This window comes from Colletes latitarsis, chromosome 1 (assembly GCF_051014445.1).
Source record: "Colletes latitarsis isolate SP2378_abdomen chromosome 1, iyColLati1, whole genome shotgun sequence".
NCBI classification, from domain to species: Eukaryota; Metazoa; Arthropoda; class Insecta; order Hymenoptera; family Colletidae; genus Colletes; species Colletes latitarsis.
Window position 1 is genome coordinate 46,689,001 of NC_135134.1, and position 22,516 is coordinate 46,711,516.

General features: G+C 39.5%; 2 protein-coding genes across 4 annotated transcripts in view; one reads left to right on the forward strand and one right to left on the reverse strand.

Moving 5' to 3' along the window:
- The first annotated feature begins 4,690 nt into the window (after positions 1 to 4,690).
- LOC143344903 (uncharacterized) lies at positions 4,691 to 12,739 on the forward strand. Its single transcript, XM_076771503.1, has 13 exons — positions 4,691 to 4,823; positions 5,081 to 5,086; positions 5,359 to 5,516; positions 5,891 to 6,052; positions 9,816 to 10,176; positions 10,305 to 10,747; positions 10,871 to 10,975; positions 11,045 to 11,310; positions 11,383 to 11,631; positions 11,951 to 12,185; positions 12,244 to 12,307; positions 12,500 to 12,561; positions 12,626 to 12,739. The coding sequence occupies exons 1-13, from the start codon at positions 4,691 to 4,693 to the stop codon at positions 12,737 to 12,739; spliced, it is 2,358 nt and encodes a 785-aa protein (XP_076627618.1).
- Positions 12,740 to 13,159: 420 nt separating this feature from the next.
- Positions 13,160 to 22,516, reverse strand: part of Hwt (SH2 domain-containing adapter heavyweight) — a 159,363-nt gene continuing 150,006 nt past the window's right edge. For all 3 annotated transcript variants that reach the window (XM_076762506.1, XM_076762489.1, XM_076762498.1), the window contains 3 exons: positions 17,366 to 17,555; positions 16,695 to 16,814; positions 13,160 to 16,073 (listed from right to left, as the gene is read on the reverse strand). In XM_076762506.1, coding sequence (XP_076618621.1) covers positions 15,884 to 16,073; positions 16,695 to 16,814; positions 17,366 to 17,555 — 500 coding nt within the window. In that variant the 3' untranslated portion in view covers positions 13,160 to 15,883. The remainder of the gene's footprint in view (positions 16,074 to 16,694; positions 16,815 to 17,365; positions 17,556 to 22,516) is intronic.

A 22,516-nucleotide genomic window follows, 5' to 3' on the forward strand; every position in this document is an offset into this window, starting at 1 on the left:
TTTTTAACGAAATCTCCATCAACAAATTAGTATTCTTGATTTTCGTCTTATTTTGGCCTCTAGAATCCCCCATTAAAATTTTTTCTAGGGTTTGGCCGAACACCCTGTATAATAAGAAAACTCGAAGGAGAGATATTAAGTGTAACTCCAAATATTTAGTCTATTAATAAAATTAATAAGAAATTTTGAAATCTTTACTACAGGAATCATTAATTTTCTTTCGTTGTAAATAATATGGTACTTTTCGGAGAAACACTGCATTAAAATGAAAAATAAACAATCTTGTAGAAGGGTTTTAGTATCCACTTACTAGATTCGATTCCTCAGCTCTTAGGCCCGTGGACGCGTTTCCCATTCTTCTCTGTCGTCGCGACACCCGACAGTCATATATGTATTCGTTTCCGTCGAAGAATCGCGCGCTGACTGAATCTTCGTTCGTGCACCAACACCGAACATTCGACACTTTTCCTCCATCGATCGACAACGCGCAACGTTGCTCGAAGCGGTAACCATGCCGTGCATCACGGCTGTTAAACAATTCAAGAAAATTCTATCGGTCCAATCGATTGACCACGAGAAACGCTTTCAGCGAGGATCACCGCTCACAGAACCGTCGACGCGTCTCCACTGACGCCGAGCGTCCTTTCTGTTCCGCGAACAAACTTTCCATTCACCCATGACACCGTCGTTTTCCCTCCAACTTACCCACAGAGAAAACCGTCGACGCCGCTTCTTCGTTCGCGCACGTTGCAGAAGATCGTAAACGACCACGTCGATCGCGTCATCGTATTTTTCAAACGCGACACTCTAAACGCCCTGAACACTGCTCGCGAAACGCACTCCGTGACCGTGACTAACCTTGTCCGAGATCGCGTTCGAATCAGTCGCTACGAAACCTGTGAACGCGTTTACTGTCGTTCGTCGAGAAACGAGGTAGCTAGAAGACGATTAAATCGACAACACACGATGGAGAATAACGTTGGAATAGATTTTAAACGCGTGATAATACCGTCGACATCGAGTACCGCGTGACACGTGCGGCGCGATCACGTTTCGATTCGCAGCCAACTTCACGCGACTAGCGCTATGCGCGCGCACCCGATGCTCGCTGGTCGACGTCTCGCGCTTGAATGACGGCGCGCTTGGCTCGCGACCACCACGAGCCTCCCGATAACGGCCGAACGAATGCCACGAGAAAAAGGGACGCAGGTCTTCTACCTAAGAAAGGACGTGGATTGAATACTGATTCATAGTGCTTGTTAGGAATAATGAGAATTCTCCTAACGATACTCGAAACTTTTACGAATTTACACGCGCTGTACGCACGTCCACGAGTTTTCGACTCGCGATTTTATGGATGTCCAATTTATTGCGGAAAAAAATTTCTTTTTTTAATTCATCGATCTTTAAGTCATTAGCGACAACTTGGTGCTGCGTTCTCTTCCTTTGATGTGGTAGATGTTGGTTTCTTTTAGATATTTCAGGGTATTTTCTATACACTTCTGCGACATCAAGACTATAGGCGATGTTATCTTGTATTTTTGTCTTTGGACGTTGTATCTTCTGCATTTGTATAGTATAATAAATAGTTGGTCGTTGTGATTTTGTTGCGTAAGTTACAGGTGGTTTGGTCTTTTCCATTAGGTATGTTTCATTTATATTTAAAAGAAATCACTTTCTATTTATTTAACGTTTTCTTTAAATATTGTACACTGAGACAATGATATATTTTAAAGCCAATGCGATGAGGTTTCAGGAATACTGTTTGAAAAATATTTCGCGTTTACTACTGTCCATACATTCTACGTCTGTCTGGAATATAAATTTTGTATCCGTATAAATTATTCATCGAGATATTTATTCATCAAGCCAAATAAAATGTTAATCCCGATTATTATTCGAATAAAATTTTGCCCAACTCTGATTCGAATTTATTCGGAGGAGAGCGATGCTCGATTGTCGACGATCTATATTCGCAGTTGCCTACATATTTCACTATATTCTTGCCCGCAACCATATTCATCGTGTTATATATTTATTATTAATGTACATGGACCGCCATGAAACGGACCGTCAGCGATATATGCAGCAATTTTAACAGTTCCCGGACCATAAAAATAAATTTTCAGGGCAGTTTTATATATTAAAGTGTTTTAACTTTTATCGAAGTTTCAGTAGAGCCCGTTCAGTGAGGTTCATGTAAAATGGCTTTACCGTAGTGTTCGCATCTGTGTAAAAGGGTTTTAGATGTTTGTAATTTTATGCATCATCTTCGTACCTTCAACGATTAATATTCAGTTGATATTCTGTTGTAAAATTTCTTTTGCAAGGGCATGATTAGTTTGAACGCTCGGGGTTACGCGCGTTGCTTTTAAAACTTGTGTTGCTCGCAATCTCATTTTCCCGAATGAAAATACAGAAAGTAAAAATGTTAATATCAGTCGCATAAATGCTTGGGTAGAAGAAAAGTCACCGAATATTTCAATGCAATTGCCTATAAAATTCTCATTATATGTTTCTATTATATTTCGGGCAGTAATTAAAAATAAAAATTATGTGTGACTGATCCTTGTTCAAAATACAGGATATTCATTGTCTTGTGTTCGAAAAAATTGATTTTAATACTTCATAATGTTGGACCATTGTTAGTTATTTCTACTTGTGTGAAACATTTAGAACATTAATTACAATATGAACTTATCTGTTTTTTATTAATATTACCGTCCTTTAATAAGATAGAATCAGTTATACAAATATGGTACCAATATCAATGTTTACATCGAAAAGAAGTAGAAATTGTGAGTTTCGGTCAGACGCGTTGGTTATCTCGTAAACGAAGGCTTATTAAATAAGCTTCATTCTAGAATTTTGATTCACTTTCTCCTGTATAATGTTTCTATGGTCAGCTATTTAATATATATATTAAAACATCGCTTTTAAATAATCTTGTTTGTCTTTTAATAACACTTATGTTTCACATGCAAGCCTTGTTTGTTTTTATCTGACAAGGATTTATTAGTTCTGATGCATAATTTGCACACGAAACTACAAGGCTGAAACTGAAATCAGGGGGTGTGCTTTCGTGAAGATTGTTTCCGTTGCATGCTTCGTATTTTGTATAATAGCTAGGAGCACCGAAATCTGTTAAAGAATCAAATGGTTTATAACCACGAGCTGAATCAACGATTACATCGGTCTGTACTATAATTTTTAACATTCTGTGTGTTCACATCTGGCACATTTCAATATATTATACAATAAACTTTGTATAAATTGCTCGTACTATTTTTCCTACTTTCCTTTCAAATTAAAAAAAGATGTTCACTCACACGTAACATTATGATGTGTCTGTAAATCTCTTTTATATTTAGATTCGCGTCTTCGTCGAGCTAACCGCGAGTCTAAATAAGTATCTGTACTGACTGGGATAATAGGTCAAGGTTAAGAATAGACTACTGTAACCCAAAGACGGAGTTATAGCCGAATGTAACGAAATATAGAGAATTTACTGCTCGGTCATATATCGATTATGTCGGGTCAACAATCATCAAATAATCCTGACGTTTACAACGCTACGAACGATTAAGCTGTTTGGACCATTTACGATTATTATTATAGGACCATCAGTTAGATACTTATCGTGCACCATCGAATGGCAAATGAAGCGTGGGTGGATGAATGTTAATTTAGTTTCTAAACTAAAGTTTACGCGTTACTGAATCTTAAATCTTGAATATTAAGAGCAGAAAAGTTTTATACGTATTTTAACAAGAACGTTTTCAAAACTATCGATCTACCGTACACTTCGTCGATGATAAATGTTTTATTACACCGTAAGAAAGTGACGTAACGCTAGTCTGCTAAAACAATATTGAATCGAATTTATTAATTTCTCCTAAAAAAGTTATTTTCAATATTTAGTCGTAATCCTACGAGAGAAAACAGAATGGCGCTCTGGTCGAACAAACGAGCCGCGTTATTTTTCCAAAATGACATCCTCGAATGACATTTAATCGTTAGGAGCATTGAAAAGCTGTAGAAAGAATTCTTATTATGATTTTTTTTTAACGAAGCTTGACAAATTTTAAGTGAAGGAGAATGGCGGCGAAAGTTGCGAAACCAGCACCACCTGTCGCTAAGGAAGTAGCCAGTCTGCAGGTTTCCTTGCCTCAAATGTTGGATCTCGCGTTGGGAACGCCGGAGGTAAAGAAACTTGCCCTACGTTTCGTTTAAAAATTGTCGTCGAAAGAAACGGAGGCCATAAATTTTAACGGCAGGTACGTCGCTTTCTGTTCGCGTATAGGTTGGAGCTGTAAATTTGAACATACTCCATAACTTCCTTCACATTATGCTGCATCAGATAAATTTGCGATCGACGAAGGTCGAGTACCGTGGCGACGATGCTAATCGAATCAAAGTAAGACAATTTTATTCAAAAAATTGTAAGACTGCTTTCAGTAATTAATATGTCAAATATTCAAGAAGAATAATATACGAGAAATAAAGTGAATTATAAAAAAAAAAGGGAGGTTTGAATGTTTATTTTTTTCTTTAGTAATTCGTGTCCATTGATTTGAGTATTTGATATATTTTCAAATTGAAGAGTGACAGATCAATTTCTCTAATTTTTACCACATACCCGGATTGATATAAAATGAATTGTATTGAATTTTTTCTATATTTCCAGACAATGGTAAGCTCTTTGAAAGCTGGTCCGTCCCTTCGTCTCCACGAGTATAGCGTAATCGATGCTTCTGGCAATGTAAAGGAAAACGTTCGTGGCGCCGACGCTTTAAACGTGAAAGTCGACGTAGTGGCAAGTGGTAACAAAACGATTCTCATCATTTCACTGTTTTTCATTAAAATATTCGAGAAAAGAAATTTTTGTTCCCTCGAGGAATATCTTGGAAAGATAAAGGACTAAATTTAAGTTTTAAATTTTCTAAGGTGCACTTGGTTTTGTCAGGTAGTATTGATAAATATTTTATTACAGAACCTGCCATGGAAACTGATGTGAAGGAATCTACGTCGGTGAAAGGATCAAAATCTTCGAGCGCTCCTGTTACGCAGCGCGAACAAGTAAAAGGTTCTCGTTTGAAAAGAATTAATTAACGTTGGAATTCTTTCTTTAAAAAAATGTATGTGACTTCTAAAAAAAACTTGTGTCGAATTCACGCGAATAAAGTTACTGATATTAGAAGCAAGGAGAAAAGTTATCGTACGAATTTTTGTACTTCAGCAAAATTAATAAATTACGAGTAGAATATTGAGACAGTTATCAAATCTTAATGCCTTTTGGAAGAAGGACATTAAAACATGGCTTATGATTAAAATTAAACAAAACTGCTGATAAATTAGACGCAGAACCAGAGTCTGAAGACACTATGAAGACGAAAGGTACACGACAGGAAATTGGTCCTGGAAGAGAGGGTAAAAGCGAAACCATAATCTACGTAGAACCGATCGTAGATGGGGCTGCTCCTACAGCACTGGGATTCAAACGACTCGAAAAAACCGTGAGCAATTTTGTACTATAAATACAATCGATTTGAAAATACTTCTCACCTTTTTCAAATAACCCTTCACCTTATTCCTACTATTTTCATTTTTATTTGTATTATTTTAACTTCAACTATTTCTTGTATTAGAAAACTTTGGAATTTGAATTATAAAGTGAAATCATATTTCATACTGAACAAGCTAATAACAAATTGCTAATAAATCAGTGTGCATAAAACTTTGTTCGTTCCTGTGCTTTCTCGACCCAATTATAGAGTTTCATTTAAGTTACTATACAGTGTCTCAATATTTTTTAAAGTGTATTCGATACTTGACACGTATAAATATTAAATATTAAAGTATGTTCTATACTGATAAAATATGCGTGCAGGTAAACGAGCTTCAGCAGCGCTTTCAAGCACTAGAAGAGTTACCGACGAACCCGGAGCTTATCGAACGGCTAAAGGGTAAATTCACTGATCCCCTAACCGACGTATGGCAGATCATCAATATTACAAAACGATTGGACGCCAGTGAGCAAGGTATTGACAAGGTACAATTTCAAAGTTTCAGTTGCCCCTTAATTCCCATGCAGTTAAACGTACAATAAATAATGATCAATAATAGGTACAAGTATTATTTAATCCCCGTATAATGATATATAAATACCTTGACAAACTCTGGAGTCCAAATTTTTACTTTCAAAGAATGTTAATTAAAAATTAAAACAAATATAAAAATAAGAAAACATAAGAAAAGATATTTGAGGCCAGGAGAAACTGTACACCAGGGACTTGTTTTTCCTATATATTTGTTATCGTATAATATCACAGACGAGGTACAGGATAGGCTATGTATCTTATGGAAATTGACGTCACACTGTTATATAACCGGTCGAACTACTGAAATCAGTAAATTTACAGAAAGTAAAAAAGTCTGTTTTACTAAACTAACCTAGCGAAGAAACTCTATATTTATGATGACCTATGCAAGGCGGATCGCAGCCAATTTGCTAATATTATTTAGTTTTTAATTAATAATTGTATTATCCAGCTAAGAATGATACGATTATTGATTAAACGCTAAATAATATTACCCAGATCTCACCACGTGGAGGTTGCTGCGAATGGAGATCCACCCTAACCGAATCCCATCCACCCTCCATTAATAAAGAGCTTCTGTGACCAACGATCGTTGGTCGAGGAAGCAACAAGCGAAAGTGCAACCAATGAAAGGTGCACAACCAACGAAGAGAGTATTTGAAACAAAACGAGAGTTTCTATTCAAATAGAACCCTGCCTGTTGATCGAAGAAGCAATAAACGGAAATGCAACCAACGAAGGAAACAACCAACAAAAGAATTTTCTGAGAAAGAATTTGCCTGTAAATGCTCATCAACAAAACAACAAAATATAGCCTGCCTAATAGAATAGCTAATACAGACAACTAAACTCCTGCCTAACCATAAATCTAAATTAATATACATCCTACCTATCTGATTATTTAACAAAATACATTCAAATATGTACCTCTTTGATGTTTCTGATGTATTTTCTGTTTATCCCACGATGATTTCCTGAAACACAAATAAAACAATATGAAACAAAATTGTAACAATACTTAATTCTTACTTCTGTAAACCTAGAACTTCCATAGGAATATGCCCTGTAACAGAAATTTAATAGATTAGAAATAGAACAAACAAAAATTTGACATTCGTAAACCTACAGATACTACAACTACAGGCAAGTGCAGTGACAAAGTGAAAATAGTACATAATATATGTTACTTTGATTCTACAATGTATTCGTCGCGAAATATCTTCTTGCACGTAAATCTAATGATATATTTTAATAAATAAAGAAAGGCTTTGGTTATCTTCGATATCGAAGATACCCAAAGTCGTAAAATCAATCGTGAAAGTGAATTTAATTACTGAAAAATATAAAGAACAATCGGAAACTACAAATTTGACACTAATTTCAAGATGAATATAATTACAAGTAAAAGATATTAGAATGATGACTCTACTTTCGATCGACGGTACGATATTTGTCATACTAAAAATCGCGGCGTGCAAAAACATCGCACGCTTAAATAAAACGCGACGCGACGCGACGCGTGCTCATAGCGTGCAGTGAGTGTGGGTATCAAATTGATCCCCCCCGGCCTTGATTATCAGAAAAGCAAGTCACGGTTGAAACTGGTCACTCTACTTCTCTACGTACACCGCCGGGTCCCAGAGAACACACGATTACAAAGGGACCCGACTTAGTACTGAGAAAGGACCTGAATCAAGACCTCTCGACGTCGGTTATGCTCTTTTCCGGATAAAGAGGAGAATAATCCCTCCGCCAAGGCCCCACTTAAGCTGAACCAAGCTGCACCGGGGTTGAAGCGGTTAGAGTTATCAGACCTACTACACAGGTGATCACGTGTTTCATTTCATTAAACAGAGGTGATCGAGCAAAACTCTCTGGTCCTTTCAGTCGAGACATAATCTCGGAAAGCGAGAACCAGAGAACGAGCGAATGAGAGAAACTGATGTATGTACTCGTTATATATTCATTTTAAAATGAGTGTCAAATTTCAAATAATTGAATCTACTATGACATTTGTCATCTCAAAAATCGCGGTATGCAAGAAGTTCGAATTTTAAACAAAAGATCCGAAGATAAAACACTATACATGTGTTACTATTCACGCGGTCATTACACTTGCCAAAGAGAACACGTATACAATCAGTCACCCATGTCGGTTAGGACCTTTCGTCCTAACCCAGACCTAACCCAGACCTTTCGTCCTAACCGACATGGGGGCCGGAGGAATAAAAATCATATGCAACTCACGAATTCTTATTGTTACTCACAACGGCCCGGCATTGGTCAGCATTGGTCAGCATTGGTCAGCATTGGTCAGCATTGGTCAGTCCTGGTCACTCCTGGTCACTCCTGGTCACTCCTGGTCACTCCTGGTCAGCTCAGTTCACTAATGGCCAGAGGTAGGCCCCCGAATTCGCGAGACCCGATCCCCCTGGGAGACCCAGGGGTACTGAGTGAGTACGCTAGCAGTGACTCCTTATACCTCTTTCTAAGGTGGAAGAGTGGGGAGGCGGAGACCAAGTTGACAGTTAAAGACAGTTTGGTCTACCGAAGAACTATTTCGGTTGGCCCTACCTTTTGGATTCCTGGACCTTTGATCTTGATGTCAGCCTCACTGTTGACCATCGATGACCATTACCTAATCGTTGTTGACCAGCGAATAACCAACGACCCATTAAAACCACGACCAAGTCGAAGATTAAAGCCTTCTTACAAGGATCCCCTTAAAATTTAGCGACGATCTTTTTAACATTTTGTTCCATTTTGAAGGAGTGTATCTCAAGACTAGGAAATAAAAAATAAATGTTAATCGGACATCGCGGATAATCGGTACAATAAGACATACAGTAAGGAGCACAAGTGACCACAAGTAACTCCCATAGATTCTCTATATTGAGATCGAGGCTCTGTGCAGGCCAATACAAACCAGAAAATTTTTTAGTATTGAGCCAATTTTTCACACTTTTAGCAGTGTGCTTAGGGTCTCGATCATGCATGAAAATTACATTTTCTTCTTCGAATGGCATATTTTCAACAGCATCTGTGAGATGATCTTATAAAATATCTTTATACATATACTGATTCATGATGCCAGTGAGAGCAAGGATAGACTCACATTCACCGCCTTCCTCGAATCTCCGAAGCTATACGAAACGCCAGAACTCATATACAAGGTGGTTGTGCATTGTGTGTATAAGTGGAGGGGCAGTTTCCTTTGGGCACAGGTTTGCCGTCTGATAATACTGCACTGTCTTTTTCAATCCCTCCCATAGTTAACCCACATGTATTTACGCACACATTACAGCTTTCTGCCCATCAATACTAATTCAGTGAATAGTTTCTCAACTGACCGCCATCCATGAGAAGAGGCCGCTAAAATCATCTCCGAATTTTCAGGTCGGTATGGCAGTCAGATTCGTCCGCAAAAGTCCATAAATTGATAGGTCTACTCGTATACCTCGTCTGTGGTGGTACCCACGAAGAACTTTTCATTCGTGGGTAACACCGATTACCAGGTCTCACCACTAGGAGGTTGCTGCGACCGGAAACCCGAAGGGAGATAAGTGGGATGCGAGTTCCAATCGAAATTCCATACCTCGTTTGTGATAATTTCAATTGACGTCGATACTACTTGGATTTCGTCCTAGATAGCAACGATTTTGCAAACGATACATTCGTATCGTATAAGTAGAGTAAAAAAAATATTATTTTTAGTTGACAACGATGGTGCAAGACGTACTCAAAGGCGACCAAATTGAAACTATGGAGGAGCCATCGCAGTTCGAGGAGAGGCTAATGAATATAGAAGACAATCTCAACAATTTGGACCAGGCTATGAAGAATTTGCAAATAATCGTTCACATGAGCGAGGAAGAGGGAACAGAAATTGTTCGCGAGACAACAGCTGATAAGGAGGAGACGCAGATGTCGACGCAACGAGTCTCTTTGAGCCAGATTCTGGGTGGAGTAGACATTAAACAAATGAAAGAAGATGTGCAGGGTTTGCAGCAGGACGTTTCTACGATACGCGACGACTTGAACAGTATCAAAGAGAAAATTTCCAACGCGCCCACTGGTAAATCGATCCAAATATCGCGCTTAGCTCTTTGAAAAGAGATCCCTTTTTCCAACTAATCAATTTCAAAATAAAATTTTTATATCCACTCGGTGTATCGATATCACTAAAGAAATAAAAACAAATAGTTCCCAAGACGGAAACCACATCGTCGCAGCAGGAACCAGCTCCGGAACAGGAAGTCGCGGATAAGAAACAGGAGAAGCGCGCGGAAAAGGTGAAAGAAGAAGTTCAAAGTCCGAAAACAGCGGATAAAAAAGATACGCAAACCGAGGAAACAACGCAGGTGAAAACATCAGCGAAACCTGAAGAGACGACAGCCATGGATCTCGAAGAAACGATGGACTCGAATACGCTGAAATCTATAAACGAACGCATATTAAAGTTGGAGAAGGATCTGGTGTGTTTGACCGAGAAAGTTGACAGCGCGCCGATGGCAGGCACTACTGGCAGCGCCGAGCTGGACGAATTGGTCTCGACGATCCATGGGATCCAGACTGAAATGGAGAAACTGAATCAAACTGCGGATCGTTTGATCGACGATCGCGAAAATCGCGAAGTGCATCTCAACGTCAGTTGATTATAATTTCTTTAATCGTTGTACCTCAACTAGCAATCTGAAATTTACATCTTGGAATTCACTGTTTACATCGACCTCTTTGACAATTATATAATAATTGTTTTCCCATTTCAGGCTCTGTTGGAACAAGTAGAGCTTCTGAAGACGATAAAGGCGGATAGGGAAGATCTCGAGGACGCGCTTGCCGATAAAGCAGACGCTCAGGCGATAAACCGAAAGGTCGAGGAACCATCGATTATTATTATAACCTAATATATTAAATATTATAAAAAGTGTTTTCTCGTTCAGGTGTCTTACGACCAGTTCGACGCTGCATGCGACGATCTTGCACAAGGCTTGGAGGAGGCCATTGGCAAATTGGGAAAGCAAGAATCGATTTGGCAGCAAACGCTGGACGAGGTGCAGAAGGAGATCGAAGGAAAAGTGGATAAGATAGAAATGACACCGTTGAAGGACTTCGTCAGCAATCGATTCAAGTCGTTGCAGGATAAGCTGAAGAGCGTGGCTGAAATGAGACAGGAATCCGAGGCTGCTGGTTCTAAGAAGATGCTCAGGTTTTAAAAAAATTGTTAATCACGGTGTCGATTAATATAGATACCATTAACACGGTTTATGTGTGAAATTAGGGACGTCCAGTGCATATCATGCGACAAGAACGTCGTCATGAAAATGGAGGATACCAATAAAATGAAAATGGAACCGTTGCCTTGTACGTTGAGTATGAAGCCATATCTGACCTACGAATTGGATCAAATCAGGAAGCAACAGAAGAGATTGCCTCACAGCAGAAATATGATTCAATTCGAGGCAGTGTTGCAGGAGGAGGCGAAAAAACAAAAGAGTGCTAGGGCTGAATCGCTCGTAAAAACTCCTAGGTAAACACTACATTGTGAACTATTACTTAATATTTATACAGTGTTCGGCCAACCCTGGGAAAAATTTTAATGAGAGATTCTAGAGGCCAAAATAAGACGAATTTTAAGAATACCAATTTGTTGATTGAGGTTTCATTAAAAAGTTATTAACAAAATTATTGTTGAAAATTATTAATAAAATTTGTCCACCCACACGAATTTTTTTCTCGAAAGTGCATAGGATTTCGGGGGTATGTCTATTCACCAAAAATGAGCATACATTTTAGTATTATAGATCCAGAATTATTATACATATTAACAATATTGCTTCGATTTTGAGGGATCATCTGGTCAATCGATATTGCGGCGGAAGTCACACGGTTACGACTCCTCATCAAAGAGTAACGCGAGTAGGTCACTTCCTCACTCAATGGGGACCGGAAATAGTGCAGTTGACGGAAGGAATGGTGAGAGGAACGGATGGAAAGATGTATAGGAGCCGACCAATGCCAGGCAAATTCGATGTCTGCGGACCTACATGTTGCGAAGATCACGGCGACGAGGCTAAACCTACGGTGATTGTTTCATTTTCAATATAATTATGCAGTTTGGAAATTAATCGAACTATTTCAGGAGCGACAACCGGTTTCACCACAGCCACGGAAGAGTTCTGAGAGACAAGCCTCGATTAGTTCAAGTAAATATTACAAGTTTTTAAAGCCATGCAATTGTGAATTGTTTTCACAGAAACTGTTACACCTTAATAAGAAATTTAAATTATAATTGTTATTTGAAACAGAAATATCGCAACCATTTTTAAAAAATGTAATGTTTACATTATAACTAGTCTGTAAGGAACATTTTAATGTTGCAATCGTCGTTTTTTCAGGAAGAAGAAGCTCAAAGAAGGTGTCTAAAGAACTAAGTAAAGGATCAGCGAGAATAGAGGAGGTAAATATCTCGTAAAATAAAACAATTAAAGAATTTATTGAAATGTGTTAATCTGTGTTGGCAGCTTGCAGTAGAATCTGAAACAGAGAAACCCGATGCATTCCCACACCATATAGACTCGCATATGGACGAAGTCATTCATTACGACGACGAAGAGGAAATGGAGGATCGCGATTAAACAAAATTGTAATTGTCCATTTTATGATACGTTTCACAACGGAAATTTGCATAGTATAAGCCCAATTTTATAAGAACATACACGATGTAATATAGAAAATAAATTTTATAATTTTAATTAGATCTGCCACTAACAACATTTTGTAGCGACAGTATAATTCTTACCTTCGAAGATTTTCGAAATACTTTCGAAATATTCTTCTTATAGCTTTCCATTGACTCACACCTTCGAAATAAATGCTTTCTTCGTTCGTTTTTAAGCCAGCAAATAAGGTTTCGTTGCCACTGAAACATGCACAGAGTGCATATGTTTTTAAACCCCTGTTTACAGAAATTTTATTATCTTCTATATCGATAAAGAAAAATCAAACTCGGAAGAAACGATACGAGAAAAGATTGTGGAAACTCGACGAAATGCGTGTTCGTTTTATTAAATGTTTTATTATTAAGAGGGAGTTTCGGAGTACACAAGACTATCTAGTGAAGTCGATTTGGAACATCGGTGGTCTGTCATGCTAAAAACAAAAATACTGGATCGCACCACATATCGCGACAGCACTAGATCGCTCTTCGTTATTGCACATCACACCGTTCGAAATCCGTTTACATGCGAGAGCTATTACGCGACTCTCTCGATTGTTTATATATATCGGGCTTGCTTCTCGATTACTTCCGATCTCACGGTTGTACCTTCTATATAAAGGACTATGCGCTAATATTCTGGTAATAATATATATTCATGTATACGTGTACTGTGTATACGTCGGAGCTAAATGCTACGTCATATAAATTTCAAGGTACAGGAAGTATCTACAAGTCAATGTCTACCACATAATTTACTGCCTCGTTTCGTTTATCCTTTGGTAAGTGGCGGTTAATCTACGTTTCTCTAAGACCTACAGAGATTACCATGAATTTACTTCGCTATGATCTTACGGGGTTAAATCAATGGTATACACGGAAACCATGACGTAAGATCATTGGCTATAACGACACAATGCAATAAATAGAATGTCAAATAAATATATATAGAGTATACTTTTCATAATCATCCGTTAGGAGGGGGACAATATAATGTCTTAAACGTTAACATGGATATGCATTATCGATTACAGTTAATAATACTGGCAGCTTAAAGTACAACGTGTAACTGTACCTGTACGTGTGTCTGTGTAGGTGTGTGTGTCTATGTGTGTATTACGTTGAAACCTAACTGAAGGAAAACGGTAGAGAGTGCCGTGTGCAACGCTGAAAACCGATCGAAAACGATCCAATGAACGAAACCACGTAATGACTAGTATCAAGAGGATAACGAGTAGTACGGTTCCCATCAGTGATCGCCTAACTGTTGGACGAAATTATTCCAGGCTTCTACCGTGATTCCGCGGCACTCGCTACGCGCATAGTGGGCTCCAAAAAGGTTCGCTTAATCGATGTCATAAGTAAAACGTATGGTTTCGGTTACGAACCAATAAAATTTCCCTCACAACCGTTCGCGAATCGAAATCCTTATCATCGAAATAATTATTGTAACACCACGGACGTCTCTCGTGTCGCACCTGATCGCGCGTCGTTGCTGGCTACCCAATATTAAATAATAGCGTCTTAACGATTACCGTTGCTGTTCTTACTATATTCTAATATTAGTGTTGTTATTATTAATGTTATTATTAATATTATTATTATCGTTACCATAATCGTACCGTACGAGAATATTGCACACAGCGACCAACAGACACGGACAAAGGGAACTAAGTAACAGATCACAGGTGAAACTAGGCTATCTCTGTAACAAATTGATATCACATGAAAAAATATGTATCGGTTGCCATCTCTCACAAAAATCTCCCAAAAATAAGAGACTGTCGGACGGATGACCCGAGCGACGAGCCATCGATGATTCGGATTGGCTGACCTCGATCGTCCCTTCGCTCCTTTTCGATCCTCACTTCCGTATTTGACATCTTTTTCGCGCCCACTCTCTGCTCCTTTCTCTCATCTTTTTCTCGCATTACCAACCCGAAGTAAACAGTCGATTCGCTTGCTGGTCCGAGCCCAATCGCTCATCAACGACGACGAACAACTTAAACCCTGATTAAATGATTACGATTAGCTGTAAAGTTTGGCATTTCGACCGCGGTCCTTTCGACTCACCGTCCTCACACGTTTACTCCTCGCACGAACGAACAAAAAAAGAAACACGACTTACATAGCTCTTCTTTGGCTTCCAGCTCCGTCGTAGTGGCCAACGCCGGCCATCTACGTGTGTATCTAAACCTAAATACGTATTACCACGCAACCTTCTCGGATTATCAGCTTGTACGACTCTGATCCCATCGATAGTTTTCTTACACGGAACGCCGTGGCCTCGACGGCCACCAAGGAACAACCATTTTGTAAAGCTCTCGCCTCAAAAGACGATTCCTGAAACGACTCGGCCCTCGAACACCCATAAATTCGTCCATCTCCCGCGATAAAGCGTTTTAGAATCTATCCGTTTTAGAGTTCCTCTCTCGACTCTGACCTCTCTCTGCTCGTAGCTATTCCATCGCGACTCTACCGTACGCGAATTCTCCGTCGCCCCGAAATGCAAGAGGAACGAAATCTCGAATCCGAAATCCACTACGCGAAAATAAAAGGTTCACGCGACAGTCGTTTCGGGGGGAGGGCAAAGGTTAAGTTCACCGATGAATCTCGATCGCTTCCCCGAATACGGCGGCTGATAAAAAGCTCTACGAACGCACGGACTTTAAGGGATCGCGTGAACGAGCAAGATTATATTCTCGAGATCGCTCGCTAAGCCTACAGAAACTTTTCACTGATTTGTACTGTGTTGCACCCGCGAACAGTTCCGATTCCTGACTTGTTCTTCCACGCTTCGTGGCTCGCTGGTCTCCCGTCGGAAGCTCGGGAAGTTCGTCGCGAAGACGCGAGACGAAAATGGAAATTTAATGGAAGTACGATGCGCGTCGAATATGCACGGTAATCAAAGCTCTTCGCGACGTATTGTTTTCTACGATGTTTTCCTTTCTTTTCTTTCTTACTCGTCGCGAACGTTCGACGTCATCTTTCGAGCCTCTGCGTTTTCGGAATAAACGGGATATCAAAAAGTAGGAGCGCCTTAAACGGCGCTACGATAGATGCGCTACAAAAGCTGAGCTATGACCGGATGCAGAAGACACATGTGCTCGGCACCGCGTATGGGCAGACGGTTCACGCTGAAGTGACGAACCATTTCCGGTATGCTGTCGAACGGCTTGCTGAACTGGCCCAGAATGTACGCGTTCAGGTCCTCGTTCTTCTGAATACGCATATGCATGAAACCTCGGGCGCTCCTGAAAATTTAAAAGGTTTTTCTGAGCCTTTGACCATTATTGAGGTAATAGTACGTAGAATCAGGTCTATAATAACGTTTAGATGCATGTAAACAAGCAAAAATGCAGTTGTTTACTTGGTTAATGCAGTTGTTTAGATGTCGCTTCTATTGAATTAGGAGCATTCAAATGCATTTGTTTTCATTGCTTTACAGTCAGAAGAACTAGAGCACTAACACAGCAATTCGTATCCATTATCGAATTACTTGACGAATTCAAAGTCGTATTCGAGTTCAAAGAGTCGAAAATTACATCCATAATTGTGAATACCAATTTAGTTAAATTTCTCAACAATTAATAGCGATAGAAAAAAAATTTTTTAAAGCGAAGCTCGTCAAAAATAGAGCATTTGTAGCATTTTGTCAACATTTTACAGCGGTACATTGTAGCACATGTACCAAAGTATAATTAATTGACAGGAAAGAGCTACAACGTTCTGAACTGCCTTTAAAGAACAGCGAATGCGAAATCCCGATTTCATATTCATCGTCGAGATACATTTGTCGGGAAGTTTCGTGTAAAGAAGAAATGGCGTAGCGCCAAGCGAAAAGTATCAAGGCTGTATGCATACGTATAACTTACTTCAGCGATAGAGAATAATCCTGTTTGGTCGATTCGCTGTTCCTCACCAAATAACTTCCTTCTCTCAGAAGTCGTAGGACAGCTTCCGCCTCGATTCTCGTGATGGATCCGTGGTACCACCTGTAAGACAAACGACGAAACATTAGCTTCTTTTCGATCGCAAAAACATTTTGCGAATGTCTCAACCCCTTTCCATACAATAACCAGTCTGACTCTGGTCAACAAGTCTTATATATTAGAATCAACACATTTTTACGTTCCTCGTACAAATAAATTTAAATAAAATTGAATAGTACACGTTTGAAAAATTATTTGGAATTGCATTGTACGTCAAAGAATTAAACGCGATCGTAAGAGAAATAAACGAATAATTAAGCCTAAAGAGTATAATGAAACAAAATTCGATTTGAAGTACATTTGTTAGAAATAGTGTAAATATCAGAAATCATTGCTTCCCCGAGTGACTCAAAAGTTAAAATTAACATTTTAATGATAATTGAAATTTTGAAATGACTCGTCAGTTACGTAACTACGATTGACAAATAAGTCTGAAGTTGTGGCTATATTTTTAAATCTTTTTTGTACGCGTGACTTTTGTTGAGAATCGCTGGTGTAGACGACCGTCAGACGCGACAGAATGTTTCGTGGACTAATAAATTCGAAGGACGTACCCTTGTCTCTCGAGAGGAAGGTCCACGTCAACGAGATCGGCGGATCCACGGGCGGTGCTAATCTCCAGTGGCAATCCAAGGCTCAGACCTCCTGGTTTTTTCGGGGCAAACTGACCGGGGTTCCCGACGCTGTTCGTCCCGTTACCGGCGTCCAGATTCAGTGTCATCTTCGGACGCGCCAGACCGCCGCCTGAAATGAGTCATGCGACAGTTAGACGCCGCGAAATTCCCCTGGGGGGTAAACATCGATTATACGTATACACGTAGACGCCAGGAGGAACGTCCCGGCGCAGACTTTATGGCCCGCCATCGTAATTGGAACAAATCGGAACTCGGTTCCGCTTAAGATTCACGGCGATAGGAAGCGAATTCCAGTCGATATGTCGCGACAGATTACGCGAAAAGATTCCAACAAAAGATTCATCGAAAAAAGAACGACGTTTGGAAGCTTTTCAGAAAGGAAAAGCACGCCATAGAAAGAACTGTAACTTTTTGTGATCTATATACCGCTTTTTATATCATTTTCTTTAACACGTTGACTGCCCATATCAGACGAAACTGTGTTTCCAGACAATTTTATTTTTATTGCTTTGTTAAAATTTAAGAGTCCTATCTAGATTTATTTTCTTTAACATCCAATCTTGTCACCTCTATGTACGCGTGATCATAACCGAGTTATTAATGCTTTAGCAAAAGTATAGCCGGTCGTTGGTTTCGACGGTAAAACGAAGATGAAAATGAAAACAATTGCTTTACAGCCTTCAACCAGTTGTTGAAAGTAATACTACTCGCGTCTGTTCATGAACTAATGCTGTCAGTGTTTTGATGCGGTTGGAAGTGCTTCATAAGCCAGCGTTGGGGTTCCCCGACGTACTACTACGCCATTTTACGAGCTCATGGCGGCTGAAAGACGCGAGGATGGAAGAGAGATGAAAGACGAAGAGAGATTTTGAATTTACCAGTGGACTCTTCAGTCAGATTACCTGGCAGACTCAGCGCATACAGGGTGTCTCTAAAATCACCGACGTACGTACAATACTTTTGTGCTTAACTTAGTCACTTTGATTAAGAAAATTTAACTACTCGAACTTGGAATCTGCTCCAAAGCCACGTCCTGGTAATATTAACTTTTCTTTTCCATTCTATACTTTATGAGTAAATTGATAAAAATTCAATCGATGGGGGAATTTTGTTTACGAAGATACACTCCCCTACGCAAAGACGATCGACTATCTGATGTCGGGGTAATTGTGTCGCCAATAATCGTGCTCTTAAAGCAAGGACTCGATAATACCTGTCGAAGAATATTTTCTTCAGCGCGAAACAATCGACCGTGACTTTGGACGTGGGCTTTGTTGAGGTATGATAATGGAACGTCTCGTACTCGTCAATGGATAGGCTGAGTGCTTTCACTTAGCAGAAACAATACAATCGAAATTCCTTCCGCGAATTTTTTTCCCTGTTTTCCATCCTCCGCGCTCCGGCAGGAAGCTCTATCGGCTCCTGGGAAGTTTTCACCCTGCAGCCACTTAAGATTCGCGCGGAAATTACGAGCATTGTCTCCTCGTACACAATGTGGCTCTAGGAACAAGAGACAACAAGCTATGCCTATCCTGCCCATTACAAACGAATGAAAGAGGAATCTCGACTCCAGTCGCAAAGTATTACGCTTATTAAAGACGACATTGCGCTCGGAGAGAGACGAAATTCGATGAGAACGACAGCGAAATATTACGGACGAAATTATACGTCTGGAGTGGATACAAATTCGCCAAGCAAAGTCGTAATAAAACAATTTACTCGACGGATACGTTAAACATGAAAAACATGACAAGTCGAGAACATATGGTCGAGTTATTAATATGAAAACTTTGTAATGTGTTGTGAAAAAAATTTGTACTATTATGTTTACATCACTGTAGAATGCAGTTCTTAAATTTTTTCGATCAGGCCTTTGTTAAACAGTATTTATGTGAAAGAGTAAATAGAAAATCTAGAATACAATTTTTTCGTGTGTCTGACCATTGCTCGTTATTACTACTTGCGATCGACGTCCAAATTCTTTATTGTCAAATATCTCGTAAATTTTTTAAGTCAATTTCCTCGAAAATAAAGTATATCTCTTTCTGAATATGTAACGGGTATGTATCGTCGACGAATCTTATTTTCAGGGACCAAAAAATCTTCTTCCCTGTCCCCAGTCGTTTACGCAGAATTTCCAAATTTTGCTGGGTAAATTCTTCAAGGTCGCCATCGAAGGCTTCAATATTATTACGCCCGCTTGGAACTTCGTAGATGATAATCGACGGAAGGGTCCGCAGTCGAAGGAAGTGCCTCTGCGGCCGCGAGGTAATTTCATTTGTTGGGCGCAATCTCTTAGCGGCCGACTTTTGCAAGGTCGCATGATCCAGGTACGATGAAATTGCTCTGACAGGTGTAACACTGCGTTAGCTTTCTTCGGGGCTAACGCGTTTGGAGCGCCTCGCGCTGCTCTCGAAAGGATGTACTTTATCCATTATGTATGAACGTGTACTCCGGGGCTTAAGACCGTTTAGTTTCTTCGAGCCTGATGCAATAAACGTTTCAGGCTAAAACGCTTATTTTTACGTAATTTCTTTAACGGTACTCAACGTCTCTTTCAGAAACGAGTTCTGATCTCGCTTGGAAACGCGTTTGCTTCTAACAGGAAATTGGAACGCTGAGAACATCTTTCTTAAAAATATCTTAAAGTAACAATAATTGTATTTACGTTTCCAGAAAACGTTCCAAATGACCATGTAACCCATTTCATAATAAAATTTGTAAACATAGCAAACTTAAACAAACGATGCAATAATCGCCAACCTGTTCATTCAATAATAATTGATAATTAGTAGTATATAAAAGTTTCCAAAAGACCATCTTTTTCATAGTAAAATTATTTAAATTTCGAACGCAGTGAACTTAAACGGAACAATAGTCGCCGACCTGTTCGCTTTAGGTGCAGACATTGAATAACCTCGACGTTCAAGAATAACAGACCTCGCTTTTCCTGAATAATTCATTCCAATTTTCGTTCACAAACGATCGTCAGGATGCTCCCAGAAAGTAACATGGACGATATAAATCGCTCGCGTGCACGCAACGCCGAAAGAAACTCTCGAAAGACCGTACGCTTCCTTCCGGTTCATCTGACGCGTGCACGCGTTTCAAGCATAGTTAAACATTAACGGCCAACAGCCAGCCACCCACTACTCTCTGAGATTGGCCGGTATCTGTATTATTAAATTTAATCCGGCTATCCGCCCGGCTCGATTTATCTGTCCGAATTTCTTCCTCGCCCTCTTCGTGGCCAGCCAAGTTTCTTCTTTTCTTCCAACGTTGATTCCCACACTATACATCCAGTGTAGCAATACTCCATTTACTCCATTTTCCACTTATTTTTCTCTGACTGTCGACAGATTGCAAAGTACAACAAAAATCTGTGCCTTTAAATTTCATTTCATTAAAATTTATCCATCATAGACTTGGAGTCACGAGACGTATTTCACGAATAAACAGTCAACAGTACTAAATAAATTTGATTGTATTTGTTAGCTATCGTTCGAATAAAATTTCCGCGATTCACCTAACGATGGACGGACGCACCGTGTTCTTTGTGCGCGATTTCCTGTTGCAGGAAGCTCTACTCTCGCTTATTTCACCGTCTTCTCCGCAGACTGTTTTAATATCCGTCTCAGACGGAGATACGTCTCAATCAATTTCTTCGCGGGGTTTCTCCACCCAGCCCGTTCGTCCCTCGGGAAATGCGAGAAGAGGCGCGTATGCGATTTCCAGTGTGCGAACAAGTGTCTGGGATGCCGCGGTATTTGTATACGGGGCGTGTCGCTAGTTCGCGATAAGGCGGAACCGACTTCGAAAACTTGTTACTGCGGAGGGACGACGTTCGCGAATTTTCGAACAAAACTGGAATCGGGAACCTTTTCCACGAACGCTTTCACGAGTGCCTTTTTTAGGTAAGTCGAGACAAACTACGTTGCTGCTTCGAGCAGCGTTTGTCTTCATCTCTTAGGATTGGTTCGAACTAAAACAGTAAGCCAAAATGTACTCAATGTTATTTGTTACTATTACAACTAGATGTTTTCTACGAGATCTTGACATTTATTACCAGTAAACATTTTACTTTAATTGTATTTCAAACGAAAATTTTTAAAATTTTGAACATCTGGAAATGGACATCGCCAAAATATTGATATTGCTAATATTACGATTAGCATATTTCTTGTTTCTGTTTCTCATCTGAATTTAATACAAAGCCAGCGTGATATATTCGTAGGTACAATTAAAACGAAAGTATAATTAAACTCGAAGTTGGCGTCTGTTGTTATGAAACTTCTTTACCGTGAATATACGAGACCTTAACCCTGACCTACACCAAATAGTGCTCGACTTTCTCCTCCTAATTGGCTTCAACTTATATATAAATGAAATTTTCCCAGTTCTCAAGATATTCCAAATGTTTTCAACGCTCCAAAAAAAAAATAATGATTTTCTTTAAAATAGATATAAGAATAAAAATTATCATTGAAGCATTTTGGGATGTATCTGTATCGTTTCAAGGCAGTTCTCAGTCGACACAAAAATACGCGACAAATATTTTTGTTGAGAACTGCCTTTCCCAAAGGGAAAATATTTCTTCGCGCTAGTTATTCTAAGAATCATACTTGGTCACTGTTCAAATCCTTCAACGTGGTATTGCGCCACCAAGAAACCACCGCTTTCCCATCGTGTCGTCTTGGAAGAGGATTCCCATATGGAAGAAACATTGTCTGAGAGGGCGATGGGAAAGAGAGAAGGCAGCCCAGCCACAGGAAACTTAGGAAAGGCCCGTCGCGGAAGTCTCGAGGGAAATTCCTCGTCACGCAAGAGACACCGGAAATCTTCCTCGTTCTCGCTTGAAATACTATACAGGGTGTTCTGCAGTAACGTTGACAAATTAATAGGTTAGAAGCCAACGCAGACACTTTTGGTAAATAAATCCTGTATCAGAAAACCCTAACCACCGCTACGTTTACAAACATTCCCATTATTCTACTTCACCCTCAAAATTCATATTTGCTGACAGCAATGTACGATAGCGAAAACCACACTGTAAAAATTAAAAAGAAAAAC

Bases quoted from the DNA above. Each gene is read 5' to 3' on its own strand.
- LOC143344903 (XM_076771503.1), top strand. From the start codon at position 4,691: ATGGTAAGCTCTTTGAAAGCTGGTCCGTCCCTTCGTCTCCACGAGTAT. The intron at 5,517-5,890 runs GTGAGCAATTTT...ATATGCGTGCAG, and splicing joins TCAAACGACTCGAAAAAACC to GTAAACGAGCTTCAGCAGCG. The intron at 12,308-12,499 runs GTAAATATTACA...TCGTTTTTTCAG, and splicing joins ACAAGCCTCGATTAGTTCAA to GAAGAAGAAGCTCAAAGAAG.